Source organism: Macrotis lagotis, chromosome 5 (genome assembly GCF_037893015.1).
Source record: "Macrotis lagotis isolate mMagLag1 chromosome 5, bilby.v1.9.chrom.fasta, whole genome shotgun sequence".
In the NCBI taxonomy this organism is placed as follows: domain Eukaryota; kingdom Metazoa; phylum Chordata; class Mammalia; order Peramelemorphia; family Peramelidae; genus Macrotis; species Macrotis lagotis.
This window is the reverse complement of record NC_133662.1, coordinates 18,000,260-18,021,219: the sequence shown is the minus strand read 5'-3', so window position 1 is coordinate 18,021,219 and position 20,960 is coordinate 18,000,260. Positions and strand designations below refer to the sequence as shown.

Genomic DNA, 20,960 nt, shown 5'->3' with positions numbered 1-20,960 from the left:
AGTGAGGGGATGCTGTGCTAAGTCACCAGCCCCACTCATTCCCGCAGAGCCATTTGATCTGCCAGATATGAATCAGGACAACCAGAGGTGGCCCTGAATATGAGGCAATCAGGGTTAAGTGGCAAGTATCTGAGGTAAAAAGTTTCAACATAGAACCAATGAGGAACATCAAAAAAGAATAAGAATAAAAAATGGCATCAAGAAAATGCATGATAGGAAAAGAAGATGAACTGATTAATGGGAAGAGCAAGAGGTGACAGATGTATGGCCAGAATGTTCTATTGGTATCCTCACAATGTTAGGAGAAAACAAGAGACGCTTTTAGTACATTGAGTTGATCCTCTACAGTGAACTTATGGGAAAACATGAACAAAAATCATCATAGAAAGGGTAGCCATGGAAAAATTTCAATATCCAGCAATGAAGGGAACCTTTAAATCAAGAAGATCATAAATCTATTTGAGTATCTATGAAAAGTCTTGATCTCAATTGCATGGAAACAGACCAGAGGGAGTCTAGTGGGGCTCCAGTGGCAGCAGGGATTTTTATCTAAAAGATAGAAAAACTAACTAACTAAACTAACTAAAAGTTAGAAAAACTAACCTGTGGTGATTTTTTTAATTTTATGTTTTTCATTCTTTTAAAACAGTTGTATTCATTTAAAGCTTAAATACAATATGAGAAAAAGAGGGAAAAATAACATTTTCATGTACATAGCAGAACACGAGAGAATTCAATATAAAACAACAAATTTCCATGTCAAGGAAACTATATTATAGAGACTACACATTGCTTTCAAAATTACTCAGCTTTTTTGTGTTTTCTTCTAGATTTTCTTACTTTTTTCTCTCTCTCTCACTTCCCCCATCCACCCCAGTCCTAGAAAAGACTACAATTACACTCTAATTATATGTGTATGTATATATATATATATATATATATATATATGCGCATCTATAAACATAAAAATGTATATGCATTTAAGTAAGACCATATTATGCATCTCTCTGCTGATTTTTTAAAATCTTATTTTCCATTTTCTCTAGTTTAAGCTATTTTGCTCTACTATGACATTGAGTTCTACTTTACTGAAACAATTGGATCTAGCAGAACTTCAATGTAAGATCAGAATAGCACCAATAAGTAATCTCAAACAGAATACAAGAGAAAATTTTGTGATGTGATTGATTGTCCACCTATGGAGGAGCAGTCTTTTTAACATGACCTAGTATGCAGTACACTCATTGTATTTGGGAGCACATTGTCACCATTCATTAGTATTAATGTAAACCGAACACACCTGGAAAATAAAGAGCTACTAGCTGAGAGGCTGGGGAGTGATGAGGATGGGGGCAGGGAGTGGGAAGATGCCTGGTGCCAGAAAGAAACAGTTTCTGAGAAGCATGTGAATTTAATGGCAAACAAAATTTCTGATGAATTCCTGAGTGCTGTTAGAGCTGATTCATTCAAACAAGATATTTAGAAGTGTATCAGGGAGTTGTTCAGGACCTTTTTTCTTTACCCCAACAGGATAATAAAGGTGTTTTAGATAGGATATTCATTTGTATGCCTTCCCAGATGGAGCTCCAGTTCACAGGGTTTAAACTCTCTCTTCTCTGAGTTCCTTATACCACTCATGGAGTGTTTAGGATAATACATTTTCTATCGTTATTACTTACCTTTTCCTGCCTCTCCTATTAGATTGTAAGCTCCAGGATTGTAAGAGCCTTATCTTATAAAATCATACCAATAAGAATTTATTGAACACCTATTTTGTACAAGTCACTATTTTAGGAGTCATAAGGAATATGGAGCAATAATAGAAACTACTCCTTGCTTTCAATAAACTTACAATCTAGTTGAATATGTACTTTTATGTGCCACAGGTCTTGGCACTTAGTTGATATTAAATATATACTTAGAATTATAGGATGTTAGAGCCAGAAGAAATCTTAGAGACCCTCTAGTCCAAGAGTTTGCAACCTGGGGTCCAAGGACAAATTTCAGGAGGGTCATAAATTTGGATGGGGAAAAAATTATACCTTTGTTTTTATTATTAACTCCTAAATGAAAATGAACATTTTCTTCAGTTTTTGAAGTATCACTTTAAGAAAAGATCCCTAGGTTTCACCAGACTGCCAATGGGATCCATAACCCCCCCCCAAAAAAAAGGTTAAAATCACCTCCATTATACCATAAAGTCATATGCATGGTTAACTTAATGAGAAATATGGCTGAGGTTTTGTCACCATTTTATGTAGTGATACTAGGCAAGTCAATTTCCCTCTTTGGGCCTCAGTTTCTTCTTTTGTAAAGATCCCTCTTCCCACCCTAGATTTGGATTTGTAAAGGTCAGTGCCATAGAAGTATCTCTAGTCCCTGTCTGGCAATTTGATATAGCAGACAGTGAATTATGAATCAGGAGACTTGCCTGGGTTTGTCCCTGCCACCTGCCACCTGCCACTGTCTCCTGAGAACCTGGGTTTCCACCTCTGTAAAAAAAGTGGGGGGCAGAGAGGAACTTCCAGGGCAGAGCTAAGATGTCAGTGTGAAGCTAGCATATTCCCACAACTTTTCCCTACACAACTCTAAATGAAACTTCTACACAGACATTAAAGCTACAGATCCCACCAAAAAAAAAAAAGACAAGATAGAAACAAGTTTTCAATTGTATACATCAAGTAGGATCTTCAGTGAAAGTCTGTCTCTTTGAGGGAAAGGAGAAGTAAAACCCAGCTAGGTGGGAGAGCAGAAAAGTCAGCAGGAGGTTTTTAGCCTCAGTGCAGTCCAGGTCCAGACATCTTGACAACATAGGTCCCATAGCAAACCAGCAACGAGGATCCCAATCCCAAACAAAGTCAGAACAATGGGGCAAAAGACAAGACTGGGTTAGGAACAAAACACCATATAGACAGAACCTGGATTTAAAGCAGGAAACAAACCTCTGCAAAGGCAACACCTGGGTTGCATAGGCAGCATCTTGACCATGGATCAGACCCCAGTCCCAGAATAAAAACTTTGGGTCTATACCCCCTGTACCCCAGGAGCAGAGCTCAAACAATCAAAATGAGCAAAAAAAAAAAAAAAAAAAGTGAAAAGAGAATTAACCATAGAAGCTACTAAGCAGATAAAGATGATAACCATGCCAACTCAGAAGAAGAAAATAGTGAGAAATTATCTACAGAAGTCACAAAGGAGTCTATGAATTGTATTCAAATCCAAAAGCTCAGAGAAGGAATTAAAAATAATTTAAAAACAAAAGAAGAGGGGCAGCTAGGTTTCGAACTGGATAAAGCACCAGCCCTGGAGTCAGGAGTACCTGGGTTCAAATCTGATCTCAGACACTTAATAATTACCTAGCTGTGTGGCCTTGGGCAAGCCACTTAACCCATTTGCCTTGCAAAAACCTAAAAAAAAAAAGAGAGAAGAAGAAAAATGGAAAAAAGAAATTCATGAAGAAAAATTAAGAAAAATTGACCAAAGAAATCAACTTCTTTAAAAGTAAAAATAACCAACTGGAAAAAAGAATGTAACTCTTCCAAAAATTAAATTGACCAACTGGAAAAGGAATGCAATTTATTTAAAACTCATATCAAACAAATGGAAAGGGAATACAACTCAGCAAAAAGTAAAATTAACTGGAAATTAATTTTACTGGAATTAAACTGGAAAAGGAAATACAAAAGCAAACTGAAGAAAATAAAACTAAAAATCAGAATTGGAGAAATAAAAGTCAATGAATCTCTAAGAATACAAGATTCCATCAAACAAAGTAAAAAGGTTGAAAAAGTTGAAGAAAACTTAAAGTACCATTTGGGGGAAAACAAATGACCTGAAAAACAGATCCAAGCATGACAATTTATGAATTATTGGACTACTAGAAAGCCTAGGTCTAAAAAAATAGCCTAAAAAAATATCTTTCAGGAAATCAACAGGAAAAACTGTCTAACTACACTAGAGCAAGAAGACAAAATAGCCATTGAAAGAATACAAAGGGGGGCAGCTAGGTGGCGCAGTGGATAAAGCACAGGCCCTGGAATCAGGAGTGCCTGGGTTCAAATCTGGTCTCAAACACTTAATAATTACCTAGCTGTGTGGCCTTGGGCAAGCCATTTAACCCCATTTGCCTTGAGAAAGAAAGAAAGAAGGAAGGAAGGAAGGAAGGAAGGAAGGAAGGAAGGAAGGAAGGAAGGAAGGAAGGAAAGAAAGAATACAAAGAATACTTCCAAAAAGAGATCTTGGGATAAAAACTCCAAAGTCTATCATAGCCAAATTCCAGAATTCTCAAAGGAGAAAATACTGCAAGCAGCAAAAAAAGAAGCAATTTAAATACAAAGGAACACAATTAGACTCACACAGGACTTATCAGCTTCAACATTGAAGGACTGGAGGACCTGAAATACCATATTTCGGAGGGCAAGGGACTTTGGATAACAACCAAGAATTTACTACCCTGAAAAATTTAGCATATTCTGTCAGGAGAAAAGATGGATGTTCAACAAAATAGAGGACTTCCAAAATTTCTTGATTAAAAGGACCAGAACTGAATGGAGAATTTAATCTCCAAATACAAGACTCAAGAGATGCCTATAAAAGGGAAAGGGAAAGGGGAAAAACAAAACAAAACAAATATTAGTCAAGCACATTAAATTATATACAACCTACAAGGGAAGAAATAATACTTGTTAATGCTTGAGAAATGTATTTGTTTTAGGATAGTTAAAGGGTTGAATATAGTTGACGAGATTGGATTTAAAGGTTATGAATATGGCTGGTTCTTGTCTTTTTATTGAAGAGGACCAAGATGACATCACTATGTTTGAAATAAACAGCCCAGGTGAAAAACTAGGGTGTTTACTCTAAACTTAAAGGTTTCCTTTGATCTACTTTAATTCTGTCTTGCTCATAGAGCTTAGCACTTTCTCTGATGAAGGCATCCTCTGGCTGGGCTGTACTGAGCCAGTGTATCCCATACCTTACAATCAGTTGTAAAGTTCTTAAGACAGACCTTCAGTGTCCCAGTACTTAGAGCACTTGGAGATTCTAAAGTTAATTAAATCACTAGGGACTTTACTAGATATTTAGAGGTTTCTAGTACCATAGGGGCAGAGGGTGGGAATCTACTTAGAAGGGTTGGACATAAAGAGATTAGGAAGTGATTTTATCTTAATCCACATTTTAGTTAATAAGGGTTTAAGTACCACGACTGGGGCATTAAAGTGAGGGAGTGTGGGAGAGAGTTTGGGGGGGGGCAGTACAAATGGTTCATGAAATGATTTGATTTTGTATGATGCTTTGGCTCACAAGGATTTGGTGTCTATGGAGGGTACTTGAAAAGAGGTTATAAAGATATAAAGAGGTTATAATTTGATGTGATTCATGATTCTTGAGAAGTATATTTCTGATGAGACAGAAGAGGGGAGGGTACATAGTGACTAGGAGGCAATGATACTTATCATTCAATCAATCAATCAACTTTGATTGTACATTGATTGATAGTATTTTGATCTTATCAAGCAATTATGCAATTAATCAACTTTTGATTGATTGTACTTCTTTCAGGTCAGATAAAAGGAGTATAATTTGACAAAAGGGATGTAAGTACAGGACAGGGTTAAAACAATAAAAACATAAGGCTAGGCATTAGTGGATAATTATCACTAGCTAAAGAGGCACAAAATTCTATTATAGTAGAGGGAAAAAAGGAAGGGTGTGAACACTGAGTAAATCCTATTCAATAGATTTGGCCCAGAGAGGGAATAAGATATCTACCCATTTGGGTTTAAAAATCTATTCTACTCTACAGGGGAGTGGGGGGAATGGGTGGGGAAGGGAAAGAAAAGGGGAGAAGGGATCAATAAAAGGAATGGCAAAGGTATAAGTGAAAATAAATTGAAAGTTAAAAGAAAAAGTGAAAGGGGAAAGGGAGTAAAATTTTGGTGAGAAGGAATAAGGGAAAAGGAAAGAGAAAAATATAAATGAGGAGAGATAAAAAGGAGTGAAATGCAGAATTAGCAATCTTAACTGTAAATTGAAAGGGATAAACTCACCCGTAAAATGAAAGTGAATAGCAGAATGGATTAAAAAGTCAGAATCCAACAGTATGTTTTTTACAAGAAACATATTGGAAGCACATTTAGAGAGGGTAAAGGTAAAAGGCTGAATCAAGGTATATTATGCTTCAGCTGAAGTAAAAAAAAATCAGGGGTAGCAATCCTGATCTCAAAGTAAAAACAAAAACAGATCTCATTAAAAGGGATAGAGAAGGAAACTACATCTTCTTAAAAGGCACCATAGTCAATGAAACTATAGAATTATTAAACATATATATGCACCTAGTGGTATATTATCTAAATTCTTAGAGAAGAAGCTGAGTGAATTACAAGGAGACATTAGACAGTAAAACTTTAATAATGGGGACTTCAACCTCCCTCTCTCAGAACTAGACCATAAAATAACCACAAAAATAATCATAACCATAAAATATACAAAAAAGTAAATTAGGAAGGGGAATAAAATCTTTGAAAACTTATATATAATAAATCTTTGTAGAAAACTTAATGGAGATAGAAAAGAATTTATCTTTTTCTCTGCAGTTCATAGCACCTATATCAAAATTGACCCTATACCAGGGCATAAAAACCTTACACTCAAATGCAGAAAGGCAGAAAGAATAAATACATACTTTTCAGATCATGCTGCAATAAAAATTACATGAAATAAAGGACCATGTAAAGATAAACTAAAAAATTAATTGGAAACTAAATAACTTAATTTTAAAGAATGAGTGGATTGGATCAAATAATAAATCATAGAAATAATCATTTCATCTAGGGAAATAATAACATGAGACATCATACCAAAATTTATGGAATGCAACTAAAGTAGTTTTTATGGGAAATTTTACATTTCTAAATGCTTATATGAATAAAATAGAGAAAGGGAAGGTCAATAAATTGAATATTCAACTTAAAAAGCTAGAAAAATAACAAATTAAAGATCACCAATTAAATACCAAATAAGAAATTCTGAAAATCAAGGGAGAGATTAATAAAACTGAAATCAAGAAAACTATTGACCTGATAAATAAAAGAGTTGGTTTATGAAAAACCCAATAAAATAAACATTTAGTTAAAAAAAGAAAGAAAGAATCAAATTATCAGTATCAAATATGAGAAGGGTGAGAAAAAGGCTTTTAGGGGAAAGATCATCTTACAAAGAAGTAAAGGGGGAGTTGCTCAAAGTGGGGTGTGAAAAGGATTAGATGTTATAGTTTCTAGAGGCTTTCAACTGGCAAACAGGTAATAAAGGGAGGACATCTGTAGACACAATAAGTCAGACCACAAGATTACTTAGAAAGTCCTAAGCAAGTTCTTGAATCTGAAGCTTCTCTTCAACGTTACTGCTCAAGGCTGGTTCTGTGGTTTCTGGCAGCTACAGGCATCTCCAAATTCAGTCAGAATTCATTTTCAAACTGGTATGTCAAGCAATTCTGAGCCTCAAAGAGTCTTCTAATTGGCTGGTTATTATGTAACTCCATTGTCCTGATCCCCAGTGAAGAAGGGAATTACAAAATTCATGTTAAGGAGTTGTGAGATGAAAGGGAGGAGGGGAGAGAGAGCTCAGAGAGAATGGCCTTGATTCTTTCAGTAAAAGGTTTCAGGATTTCATTTGAACCTGTAGGGGAAGAGGGTGTCATGGAAGATTAGGAATAGAAGAGAAGAAAGTTTGTTATTGTGAAGAATGGGATAAAGAATCAATTAGGGGTATATAAAAGGAGGAGCTAGTTGAGATGACCTAAAATACATTTGGGGTAGACCCAATTAGTGTAGTATTGTAACTTTCTCTAGCTCATTTCAAAACAACTCTTCAAATCACATATGGTAAAAAATAATTTAGAGTTAAGGTTTGACCATGCAACATAGTGAACTGCTTGTATTCCTGTGTAGGATGATGATACTGATAATTTATATGAATCTTCTCATTTATTAGGGCAGTTAGAAGGAGGGAGTTGAATTTGAAGGCATAATTTATTAAAAAGATGGAGTTAATGGGGGTAAAGGAATCTGCTGGGAGAAAGGGAAAGGAAAGGTAGAATGGGGTAAGTTATTTCAAATAAAAGAGGAAAGAAAAAGCTTTTGCAGTGTAGTGGAAGAGGGGGAGGTGAGGGGGAGTGAGTGGGCCTCACTCTTATTGGAAGTGGCTCAAAGAGGGAATAACATACACACACACACACATACACACACACACACACACACACACACACACACACACACACACTCACTCAATTGGGCGTAGAAATCTTTCTTACCCCAGTGGAAAATAGAAGAGAAAATGGATGGGGAAAAGGGGATGGGGGAAGGGAGGGAGGTGTAGGTGATAGAAGAGAGGAAAGTCATGGGAAAGAGTAATCAGATGAAGAACACTTTTGGGGAGGGACAGGGTGAAAGGAGAGAGAGAGAATAGAATAAATGGGGGTGGGGGAATAGGATGGAAGGAAATACTGAAGCAATTTCTCTGATGGACTTTTTATATAGAATACTATCCATCCTAAAGACAACTGATCATGTCTGAATACAGACTGAAGCATAAAAAAGAGTGGCATCATAGGAGCAGCTAGGTGGCACAGTGGATAGAGAACAAGCCCTGAAGCCAGGAGGACTTGAGTTCAAATCTAGTCCCTGACATTTGACACTTAATAACTGTGTGACCCTGAAAAAAGTCACTTAACCCCAACTGCTTCACATACAAACATAAAAAGAGTGGCAACAGAACAAAGAAACAAGGGATTTGAGATTAAATTAGGAGGAATAAAGCTTAGGGAGTAATGGAATAAAAGTAGTTTTTGATCAGACAAAAAAAATTTTAGAGGTTTTCATGATGGAACATTTGTGGGTAATGTCTTGATGAAGAGTATGATAGTCATCCCTATGTATAGTTGAGCTGGACCTACTTTTGTAGTGAAGAGATTGTAAAACCGGGAAGTTAGAGTTTTTGAAGTTGTGTCAATATGTTTATTGATATATTATGAGGACAGAAGTTGGAATTTAAAGGGAGATTTTCAGTGAGTAACTGAACTCAATGAGAAAAGAAGAAGGAAAATGTGTTGGATGGGGGAGCAGATATCAGCTACCAAATAACAAATGTGTTTAGATTGAATCTCAAAGGAGTAGAGGATGCTGAGTGATGGAGTAAAGGGAGAGTGTGTAAGTGACAATGGGGACCAAGGAATATTCCCCCTCTACCTCTAGAACCAGTAAGTCAGAAAGAATGAGGGAAGATAATGGAAAGGAAGGACAAGGGGATCCAGGTTTCAATCAGTGCAAGATCGAAGTGGTGCTCTAAGGTCCCTTTTAGTTCTAGCATTTTATGTACAAATATTCCTTCCAGCTCTGACATTCTATATTCTAGAGCCTTAAATTATATTTTCTAAGATTTCTTCTAGATGACAGTCTCTATAATAAATTCCTTAGTTATTAACTTATTTAGAGTTCTCCTAAATCTTACATTTTATGTTCTATGTTCTAAGATCTCTATGTTCTAACATTGTATTCTAAAATCCCTTCATATTCTAGCATTCTAAATTCTACTCTTCTACCAAATTCCATACCATATTCCAAAGACTCTTTTGGCTTTGATATTCTATGACTATGACTCTCCTTGGATATTACATCCAAACCCTAACTTTCAGCCAGCAGAATTCCTTATAGCAGTTTAGTAAACTTTGTCAGTCACTATTTCTCAGGATAAATTGAAGGGATGAGGGTCAGGAAAGAAAAGGACTGGAATCATGGAGACAATTGGAGGCATTTGCAGCAATCTAGGAATGTGAGATGAAAGTGACTTGGGGTAGGAACACTAGTAGAAATGGAAAGGAAGGAGATAAGCTGATTTTTTTTAAAGGAAGAGTTGACAAGACTTTGTGGTGTGATGACGTGGACTTGGTCACTAAAACCTGTAATGCTAAACCCAAGATGGGGAAAGGGAAAAGACTCTTTCTTGAGCCTTGAAAAGGATGAATTTAGGACAAACAGAAGACATCTGTAGTTTGATGGACAGAGCACGGTCTTAGTTAGCTCAGACCTTCATCACCTCATGCCTTTTTTTATTACCATAGCCTGCTGGTGGTTCCTTCCGTCTCTAATATCTCCCCATTCCAGTTCTCCTTCATCAGTCACCAAAGGTGATTTTCCTAAAACAAAGTCTGATCATGTTATCTACTCAATTCAATAAATTTCAGTGGCTACCTATTATATCCAGGAGCAAATACAAAAATCTCTTTTGGCATTCAGTGCCCCCTCCTACCTTTCCAGGTTGCTTACACCTTATTTCCCAACATGTACTTTTTGATCTAGTGACACTGACCTGGCTATTTCAATAACAAAAAAACTCATCTCTTGCTCCTAGCATTCTCTCTGGTTATCTCCCTTACCTGAAACACCCTCTCTCCTCTATTTTGACCATTGATCTCCCTAGCTTCCTTTAAGTATCAACTAAAATCTCACTGTCAACAGGAAGTCTTCCCTAACCATTCTTAAGTCCAGTGCTTTCCTCTACTAATTATCTCCTATTTATCCTATATATAGCCTTCCTCTTATATATTTGTCTGCATGTTCTCTCTATCTATTAGATTGGGAGCTCCTAGAGGGGAGGGATTGTTTTTTGCCTCTTTTTCTATCCCCAGCACTTTGCACAGTGCCTAGACGTCCACCTTCCACTAAGAACAGACAGAAGCATGAGAGTGCCAAGACTGGTTTTGAAACCATCAGATTTAGGTTCTATCCTCTATCAACTGAATATTCTTGGGCAACATATCTACCCCTAGGGTGAGCTAGGGGCACCATGGAAGAAATCTCAGCCCTGGACTCAGGAGGATCTGAGGTCAAATCTGCCCTTAGACTCTTAACAGTTACTAGCTGTTTGACCCTGGGCAAGTTGCTTAACCTTGATTGCTTCACAAATAATATATATATATATATATATATATATATATATATAGCTACCCTTTATGGACCTCAGTTTCCTCACTGTAAACCAAATGGTCTCTAAGGTCTCTACCAACTCTTAAATATTTGTAAGACTATGAGCCTCTGACTTGGGGGAATGTCAGCACACACTGATTTTCTCTTTCCTGACCTTGGTGGGAAAGGGCAGGTATTGGAGATAGGAGTGTACAGCAACCCTCAGTTTATTAAATCTCCATATTCCTAGACCATGTGAAAATAGAGGCAGCAATATTTCTCTATTTCTTCTGAGAAGCTTTGCCATCTAAACCCATGGAACACCTCTCCCCTGGCTTACATTGGCTGGGATACAGAAAGAATCTTACAAATGGGTAGAGTTGACTCTCACCTTCCCAAAAGCATTTCTCCAACTTGTTTCACAATTAATGGGTACCTACTTTGTTTTTATTTCTTTGCTATAACAAAAAAGTACCCATAAATATTTCTGTGGTCTTACCTTTCTGTTATTGTTCAATCATTTCTGTCATGTCCAACTCTTCGTGATCCCATTTGGGGTTTTCTTGGCATAGATCCCAGATGATTTGCTACTTCCTTCTCCAGATCATTTTATAGATGAGGAAATTAAGATTAACAGGGTTAGGTGACTTGCCCAGGGTCACACAGCTAAGAAGTGTCTGAGGCAGGAATTCAACTCAGAAAGAGGAGTCTTCCTGACTTCAGCCTGGCACACTCTCCTTTGTGCCTCTACTCTCCCACATAGGCCTTCTTCAACAACAGAGGTGGAACAATATCTCCAGAAGACCTCAGTAAAAATGACCTGGGAAGTAGAAGGGACCTAGGAAAGTTATTTCCCTCCCAAGAACACATTTGCAGAGTTGAAGTTAAGTAGATAAGAAGTCAAAGAATGCTATCGTGACCAAATATCTTAGATTTTATATAATCCAATCCTCTGACTCTCCCCATTTTACAGATTAGAAAACTGAGATGGAGAGAGGAAATCCATTTGCTTTAGTGGAATTAATGGCAGAGCAGGATTAAAGCCAAAGTTTCCTGACTCCAAGGCCCAGTATTCACTATGCTACATTGCCTTCTTTGTTAGAAAGGAGGCAGTGAAGGAAGAAAGGTCTATGGAGGTCATGGAATCATCAAATGCATTAGACCAAAGGAAATTTGGAGATAATCTGGTCCATCTGCCTCCTGGTCCATATGAGGAAGTGGTTTCAAGGAAGGAACTTTGCAGAATCATAGAGCATTGAGCAAGAAATGATCCAAGTCTAATATTTTATTACAGCTAAGGAAAAGTGGAAGGGACTTATCCAAGATAACACAGTTAAGGTATGAGAAATGTGCTGGTTGTCACATCATAAAACAAAAGACAATGCCTTGAGCAGAGGTAGGGGGATGGATGGAGAAAGAAAGATCTAAAATAGGAGTTCTTAACCAGGAATTCATAGATTTGGATTTTTTTTTAATGTACTTTAAGAATTCCACTTCAAGTAATGCCTTGTATTTTAATCTACATAGTTAAAAATATTATTTTGAAAAGCGGGGCCCATAGGCTTCACCACACTGGCAAAGGGAGGATCCATGACACAAAAAAATTAGGAATTTCTGGTCTAGAAAACTGTTGGCTGCCTAGATGGAAGGAGGGGCAAGTCAGGAGCTCTGGGAAGGGGGGGTGGTTCCTGGCAATCTGGAGGAGAAAGATGTCTCTGAAAGATGGGGGGTCAAAGACAAGTTTCCCTGTTCACTGGTTTGCCCAAGGTGGACTCTGTGGATGGGGCAGGGGAGAACCAAAAGATGTCTTCCAAAGGTCACTTTGAATGTAAGCACAGAAGGCATGGTACATCAGTCTTTCCAACCTTGTGCCCACACAAACAAGGACCTTCAGTAACATCATTCTGCATATGAAAGATGCCATTACCTCTTCTGCCATTACCTTGCATTAATTCCTCACCCTCCTGTCTCCTAGATGAAACTCACTTCACCTTACCACACCCACTTTATAAACTCAAGAGAAAAACAGTTACATGGGCAAAGCTCAATCATTCTGTGTTGGGTGTGTATGTTGTTCCTTGGGTATTTGTGAGAAATGCTTATTTATTCCCAGGTCTCTTCAATGGTTCAGCCATATATTTCTTTTGTTGTTATTGTTGAGTCATTTCAGTTGTGTCTGATTCTTCATGACCCCATTCAAGTTTGAGGTTTGGTTTTTTTTTTTTTGGCAAAGATACTAGAGTGGTTTGCCATTTCCTTCTTCAGCTCTTTTTACAAAAGAGGAATTCAGGCAAACGGAGTTAAGTGACTTGCCCAAGGTCACACTTCTTGGAAGTAACTGAGGCTGGATTTGAACTCAGGAAAATGAGTTTTCCTGACTCCAGGTATGACTCTCTTCACTGTACTACTTAGCTAGTCCAAATTCCCTTCCTTGCTCTCAAAACCTGCGCTAAACTTACCTCTTCCAAAAAGCCTTCCTTTTTAAGATTCCTTCTTTTATTATCTTAATAAATTTCTCCCCCTTTGGGATTGGGAGGCCCCCCCTCCTCCAAACTAAGGCTTTCCATCACACACAAAACACCAAAGGACATTAGACTGAAAGCTTTCCTAGGGCAAGCTCTTTTTTCCTCTGAACGTCCCCAAAAGATCAGGTAGTAAGTTATAGGACTCAGCAGCCAGGGAGCCATCATTACTGTATTACTATATTACTTCTGCTGTGTGTGTGTGTGTGTGTGTGTGTGTGTGTTTTCCTTCTCAATTCTCCTGGATTCAATTGCCCAGTCCTGGCCAGAGTTGCAAGGGTTACTTAAAAATGTGTCTTGCAGATTGGTGCGGGGATTGGTAATGCATGCTGTGAGACCCAGTGGGTGGTCCCTGGTTAGGGTAAGGCCCTATGCATGCATGTTGTACCTCTGAAGTATATTTAGGTATGAGTGAGCTCCTGAATTATACCAATGCTTGTTCACATACCTGTATGTCCATGAATGTCCAAATTCCAACTAGGTATAACATAGTAGAGAGAAGGCAGGAAGACTCATCTTCTTAAGTTCCAACCTCAGGAACTTATTAGCCAAGTGATCCTAGGCAAGTCACTTAACCCTATTTGCCTCAGTTTCCTCATCCTTGAAGTGAACTGGAGAAGGACATGGCAAACCACTCTAGTGTCTTTGCCAAGAAAACCCTGAATATGGTCACAAAGAGTCAAACGCAACAGAAAAATGACAATGAAAACAGCTAGTTATGTAACCCTGACCAAGTCAGCTTCTCTGAACCTCAGGTACCTTATCTGTAAAATGAGAGCAGACCTTCTTTGACCACATACCTCATAGATTTATTGTGAGGAAAGCACAATGTAATTGTGTGCTGTGATGATGATATGTCTATGTTTTGTAGTATATTTATAAGAATATCAATGTGTTTGTGAGTTTGTGGAATTAGAATGAGAGGGACTGAGTCTGAAGCCTAGGTTATCCAATTTACTGCTAGGATCATTTAATTCCTCTGGATCTCAGTTTCATCATCTGTAAAATGAGGTCGTTGCATTAGATCTCCTTTAAGGTCCCTTCTAGCCCTGCCAGTCTATGCTTTGTATTCTAGTGTACCCTATTCTAAGGTCCCTTCCAGACCTTATATTCAGTGTCCTGGCTTCCAGGGTAACTCCCAGCTTAGACACTGGTTCTGAGGAGCGTGCTTGTGTATGAGTATCTTTCCAGTGTTGTTGGATGTGTACCCCTTTGGGATTTGTGGGTCTTTTTTCTATCCTCCAAGAATCTTCTGTGACTCAGTACTGTGTTTCCAAGATTGTATTTGCTGGAGGGTATGTATGATTGTGTGTGTGTGTGTGTATATGTGCTGACCCCCTTTCACCCCCCCCATGAATCCCCCTAGTTCAAGTCAGCCTCCTTCCCCTCCCCCTCCTGGCCTCTCTGGTTTCAGCCACCATCCTAAAGAAAACAGCTCTGAGTCTGCAGCAGGAAATCACTATTTGGGCTGCAGAGGTGCCTCTTCCTGAGGCTGAGCTCTGAGCAAAGGCCTGCCCCCACTCACCATTCCTCTCTGAGTTTCTGGCCTGGGGCTGGGGTCCCAATGACCTCATCACTGACCCCCAAGTAGACCTGAAGGTTTCATATCAGCTTAAAGAACAGACCATTCAGTCCCTCTGCCCATTAAACTCCCTAAGATTGGCGGGGGGGCATAATTTTAGCTGTGAGATCCAGAAGGAAAGTGGAGAGGAAGGTGAGTCTCAGAATCCCTTTGATACTACTACTTCTTTCAGACAACTAGCTGGTACAGTGGGTAGAATGAGGGGCCTGGACTCCTGAAGATTTGATTTCAAGTCTGAATACATCCACTTACTCACTAGGAGATGAACAAGTCACTTAACCTTTGTCTGCCTCAGTTTCCTCAACTGTAAAATGAGTCTAATATCTTACAGGTTTGATAAGAGGATCAAATGAGACAATATTTATTTTTAAAAATGGCACATAGTAGTTTAAAGTTTAAAAAATGCTTATCTGCCTTGGAGTCAGGAGTACCTGGGTTCAAATCCGGTCTCAGACACTTAATAATTACCTAGCTGTGTGGCCTTGGGCAAGCCACTTAACCCTGTTTGCCTTGCAAAAACCTAAAAAAATTTAAAAAAATTAAAAATGCTTATCCCCCCATCCCCTCACCCACATGGGAGTAAAAAACTGTGTGGTAAAGTTGAATGAACACTTGAATAGGAATCAGATGTGGCTTCAAATCCTTATTCTGTCAGTATTTCACTACCTGACCATGGGTGAGTCCTCTCTGGACATCAGTAGCCTCATATTTTGTTGTTTGATCATTTCAGTTGTGTCTGATTCTTCCTGACTCCTAGTTGGGGGTTTTCTTGGCAAAAATATTGATGTGGTTTGCCATTTTCTTCTCCAGCTCTTTTTATAGATGAGGAAACTGAGGCAAATGGAGTTGAGTGACTTGTCCAGGATCATAGAGCTAGTAAATTTAGAAGGTCAGATTTGAACTCCGTTCCTTCTGACTCCATAGTCTGGCAATCTATCCACTAAGCCACTTCTCATCTGTATTACTAGGCCATTAGACTAGATCAAGTGTTCTAAACATGGGGTCTATGCTCTTGGTTTGTAAAATATTTTGATAACCATATGAATATATAATTGATTTCATTTGTATTTTATTTTCTGCATTGTCAAGCATTCTGAGAAGGCATCTCTAGGCTTCAAAAGGTTATCAAGGAGTACAAAAAAGTTAAGTATTCTGGTTCTAGAGCTCCTTCAAACTCTAGGATCCTAGTATTCTGTGTTTGGCTCTGGAGCTCCTGTGAGACTGGAGGAAGCCAGGGGAGTTTTTCTCTAACATAGCATCTTCTCTCATCTTCATTTTTGTCCCTCTCATCTGAATCTATAGTATGATGTCTCTTTCGAGATTGAATAGAACCCAAATGTCTAAATCCTATTCATCCATCCATCCATTCATCCATTCATCCATTTATTCATTTGATAAGCATGTATAATGTCTTCATTGTGGGAAGCACTATCCTAAGCACAGAGGACCATCCATCCATGAATATGGCTCAAACCCTGCTCTCCATGAACATACATACAATCCAATAAAGAGAGAAAGAAATATACAAATAATGATGATGTAAGAGAGAATTAGATAAAAGGAGGTGACATGGTGGGGAGGGGGAGTCAAATCCCCTGTCTGCTATCACCTGTATGACCTTGAGTAAATCTCAATCTCAGTTTCCTCTTCTGTAAAATGAGTGCATCAGACTTCATGTCCTCTAAGCTCTAAATCTATGATCCTAAGTCACTTAACCTCCCTTGACCTCAGTTTCCTCATCTGTAAAATGAGGAAATTTCAAGTTAGCCACAGAGGAGATTGTGAGCTCCTTGAGAACTCAGACTGAATGCCAAGAACAGGAATTATTACTTTATTCAGTAGGCATATGGAGTACCCAAAGAAATGATGTGATCAGCACCATTGCATCTTCCCCATGCCTGTTATGGAGGTAGCAACATGAGGGACAGATTTAGAAGGGCAGACCAGTTTGGAAAATCTGACTGGGAAGAAAAAATGCAAGGAACTGTGCTAATTTATATGTATATAATATATATGTATTTCATGAATATATAATATTTTAATAAATATTATTATATTTGATCCTTATGATAATCCTGGGAGGTAGGCACAGACAGAGATTAAATGATTTGTACAGGGTCAGCCACCTGGGAAGTGTCTGAAACTGGATTTGAATTCATATTTTCCTGATTCCAAGCCTAGTTCTCTATCTACAGCACTACCATCTGCCTCTAAATCAGACTAGTCTGGATGAGAAGATGTGAATGTAAACTCTCAGGTTTGTTTAGTTTGGCTTTGTACCCCAGGGTCTACCTTAGTGCTTTGCACATGATTGGCTATTAACAAAAACTTTTTTATTTTAATTTAATTGAAAAAAAGCAGTGGGAATTGAGAGAAATCAACAGAGTAAGGACCTGGTTCAATCCCACCTTCTATATGAAACCTTTTCTATTTATCGTTAACTTGTTCACACTAACTCCTATCTTCTCTGAGTTTTCCTATTGCCAGAATCAGTTTAAAGTTTGTTATCTCAAATTATTTCATATTGAGTTAGATTATAAGCTTCTCTGTATCCCCATTCCCAACCCTCCCCTCCTTTGCTCCCCCCAGAGAGTCAGTGAAGGTTACCTTTAGTAACTTTCTCTTTTCTATGTTGAATAGTTCCTATACTTTTTACTTTTTTTCTGAGCTAACTCACCTACCAGACCCAGGTTATCACTCAAGGGTCAGGTCCTTCTGGGTTGGGGAATTGGGAATTCTATCCAGAGTGGATCTCTCTTCCTCATTAAAAAAGAACATTTCCCACCACTTTGAGAGTATCTTCTAAAAGAGTAGAGGGTAGGGGCAGCTAGGTGGCACAGTGGATAGAGAACTGGCCCTGGAGTCAAGAGTACCTGAGTTCAAATCCGGCCTCAGACACTTAATAATTGCCTTGCTGTGTGGCCTTGGGCAAGCCATGTAACCCCATTGCCTTGCAAAAACTAAAAAAAAAAAAAAAAAAAAGAGTAGAGGGTGGGGATTTTTCAGTATTTCCACTCTCACACATGCCAGCCTTCCTATTCCTAATCCCAGTCGGGTACAGGGGCTAGTTAGGTTGCCAGTCTGGAGCTTTAGAGAGGGTGCCAAGGCAGGGGTCAGTCACGTCTATAGGCTCTATTCCCCTGCTGGCATGGAAATTGCTTCTTGCCTTGGAAGAAGGCATCCTAGGGAACCGGCTCTGAAAAGTTGGAGTCAGCAGGAGATTAATTAATAGAAACTGAACACATCTGTTATTAATTAATTTCCATGCCAGGGGTTAACTCCTTCTTCCCAGAACCCCTGAATGTCTGCTGTGGCCAGACCCAATCAGAAATATTACTTTTTGTGGAAGAAGGGAAAGGGACCATGGGCATCCAGTTCTCTGGTCTATCAGATAGAACTGGGATTGGAGTGATGAGCACTCTACAAAATAGAGCATTTTGTCTGTCTTGCAAATATAAAGAATCCTGATCTTAGAGTCAGAAAACCTGGGTTGGGTTCCAGCTCTGTGACTTTCTAGCTCTGTGACATTGGGGAAGCCTTAGTTTCCTCATCTGAAAAATGAGGGAGTTGGGCTTAATGATCTCTCACACCCCTTCCAGTTCCACAGATCTGATTCTGTAATGACACACTAGGAAAATGTGAATCCGAAAAGATATTTATTTACAGCAACTAACAGGCCTGACCCTCCCCATCATTTCCCTCCCACCACCCCTTCCAGTCTCTTCCATGTGTTTCCCTACCCCCTCCCCTTTCCATGTATTCTCTCTACACACCTAATCTCTAGGCTTTGCCTTACTCTCCTAGGCCATTATTCAGGTTAGCATCCTAGGGAAGCCCAGGAGAGGAGAAAAAACAAAGGAGGAAGAGGGGATGGGGATGTACCCCATTTGAAGTGTCTTTTTTTCTTCACATTTAGCTGCCCCAGAGACTGGGACAGAGTCAGAGAGAGTCTGGGGCTAGGGGTGGTGAGAGGTAGAGAAATTCAAGACTTCTTTTCTGTCCCTTTTTTCTTCTCCACCACCTTCAATCCAGGACCATCCAGCTCACATTCTAGGGAGCCCCATCCACCCCCCCCCCAGCTCCTCAAGCCCAAGATTATTGGAGGCTAGCAGGGTCCCTTCCTCCCCAAGGCTCCTCTCCCTTGACTTTCACAGTGTACTGAATGAAGCCTAGTCCTGAGGGCTCCAACACAGGGAGCTCGGTCTTGTCCAGGGTATGGTCCCTTCTAGGACTTCTCAGTTATATTGATGCAGGGGCAGAGAACGGGCCCCTAATATCTTAAACTAATAAATACTTACTGATTGATTGGCTAACTGTCTGGGACCCCTGGATCTCTAAATCGGTTATCATGTGGGATTATCCCATATCAGGGCTCCATGCTTAGTCCAGGGTGCTAGGTATTGAGGAGGAAGGGATAGGGGGAAGGGGATGGTTACGGAACACCCCCCCCCCCCCCGCCATATCTCTTTCCTCCACTGGCTCTAAATTGGAATTGTCTCTGCCCACAATGCCAATGGACTCCAGTTGAATTCTTGGCAAGGACACATATTGATTGGTAGTGGGAAATGTGTATGTGTGTGTATAGGGGGGATGGCAGTTTGGGCTGGGAGCTGCTCCTCCCCTCCCCCCCTTCCCCAGCAAATCTCCTGGGGCTAGGGGCTAAGAGGAGAAGCAAAGCCCACAACACTCCATGCAGATCTCCAGGCAGTCAGCCGACTCGCAGCAGGCATCAATGATACCGCAGTCCATGTCGCAGGGCAGGTCACAGTCAGCACACTCCCCTGATCCTCCACAGCAGCAACAGCAGATGCAGGAGTCCTCAGAGCATGAGCCGCATGTGGCGCAGTCCAAAATAATGTTGCACAGCGTTAAGAACTCGCAGAATAGACAGGAGAGAATGCAGTGTACACAGCAATCTGGTGAGGACAGAGAAGAAAAGAGTGAGAAGGAAATGGAACTAGAGGAAAAACCACAAATGAAATGCCTAAAATCCTAAGGTCATAGCTCTGGACCTTCAGGGGACTTTCTAACCCATTTAATCTATCCCCCCTCATTCTACAGATGAAGAAACTGAGACTCAGAAAGAAAGTGACTTGCCCAAAGTCATACAGGTAGCACATGGGAGGACTGGGATTCAAACCCAGTTCATCTGACTCAAGGTGCAGGTAAGTAGATAGAGTATCCAACCTGAAGTCAGAAAGACTCCTCTTCCTGAGTTCCAATCAGATACTACCTGTGTGCCTGAGTAAGGCATTTAGCCCTGTTTGCCTCAGTTTTCTCATCTATAAAATGAGCTAGAGAAGGAAATGGCAAACCACTGCAGTATCTCTGCCAAGAAAATCCTAAATGGGGTCACCAAGAGTTGGACACAACTGAACCACAACAACTTCTGACTCAAAATCTAACTCTTTTTCCCCTTGTATCCTTCTGCTTCCCAATTCTAGTCTCAGGGCTCATTAGAGCTGGAAGGGCTCTCAGAAGTTGGCTAGTCTAACCCTCTCATTTTATAGGAAACTGATGCCCAGAGAGGGGAGGTGATTTACATAAAGCCACACAGTGGGTCAGTGGTAAAGCCAGGAGTAGAAAACTCAGACTTCCTTGCCAGAGCAATAACCAGTAATTTTGGTAAGCAGAGCAAGCTTCAAACAACACAGCTGGAGTCAACTGCACAAAACATGTCCTCAAATCAACTTTTTAAAAACTAAGTTACTTGATTGGGAAGAAACCAGAGAAACTCTACTGAGGAAGCTTCTTTGGGAATGAGAATAGAGGGGAGAAGGCTGGGGCTGGCTTGGAGCTCACTTTGGTTTTAAGCAGGACACCAGGGGAGGGATAATGGTTTCCTATTTTAATTTATTATTCTTACTAATTTGAGGACACAGATGATTCTGCTGT

General features: G+C 39.5%; 1 protein-coding gene across 1 annotated transcript in view; it reads right to left on the bottom strand.

Annotated features, from left to right (window-relative positions):
• Positions 1–18,817: 18,817 nt before the first annotated feature.
• Positions 18,818–20,960, bottom strand: part of MDFI (MyoD family inhibitor) — a 29,059-nt gene continuing 26,916 nt past the window's right edge. Inside the window, exon 5 of the mRNA XM_074190157.1 lies at positions 18,818–19,981. Coding sequence (XP_074046258.1) covers positions 19,725–19,981 — 257 coding nt within the window. The 3' untranslated portion in view covers positions 18,818–19,724. The remainder of the gene's footprint in view (positions 19,982–20,960) is intronic.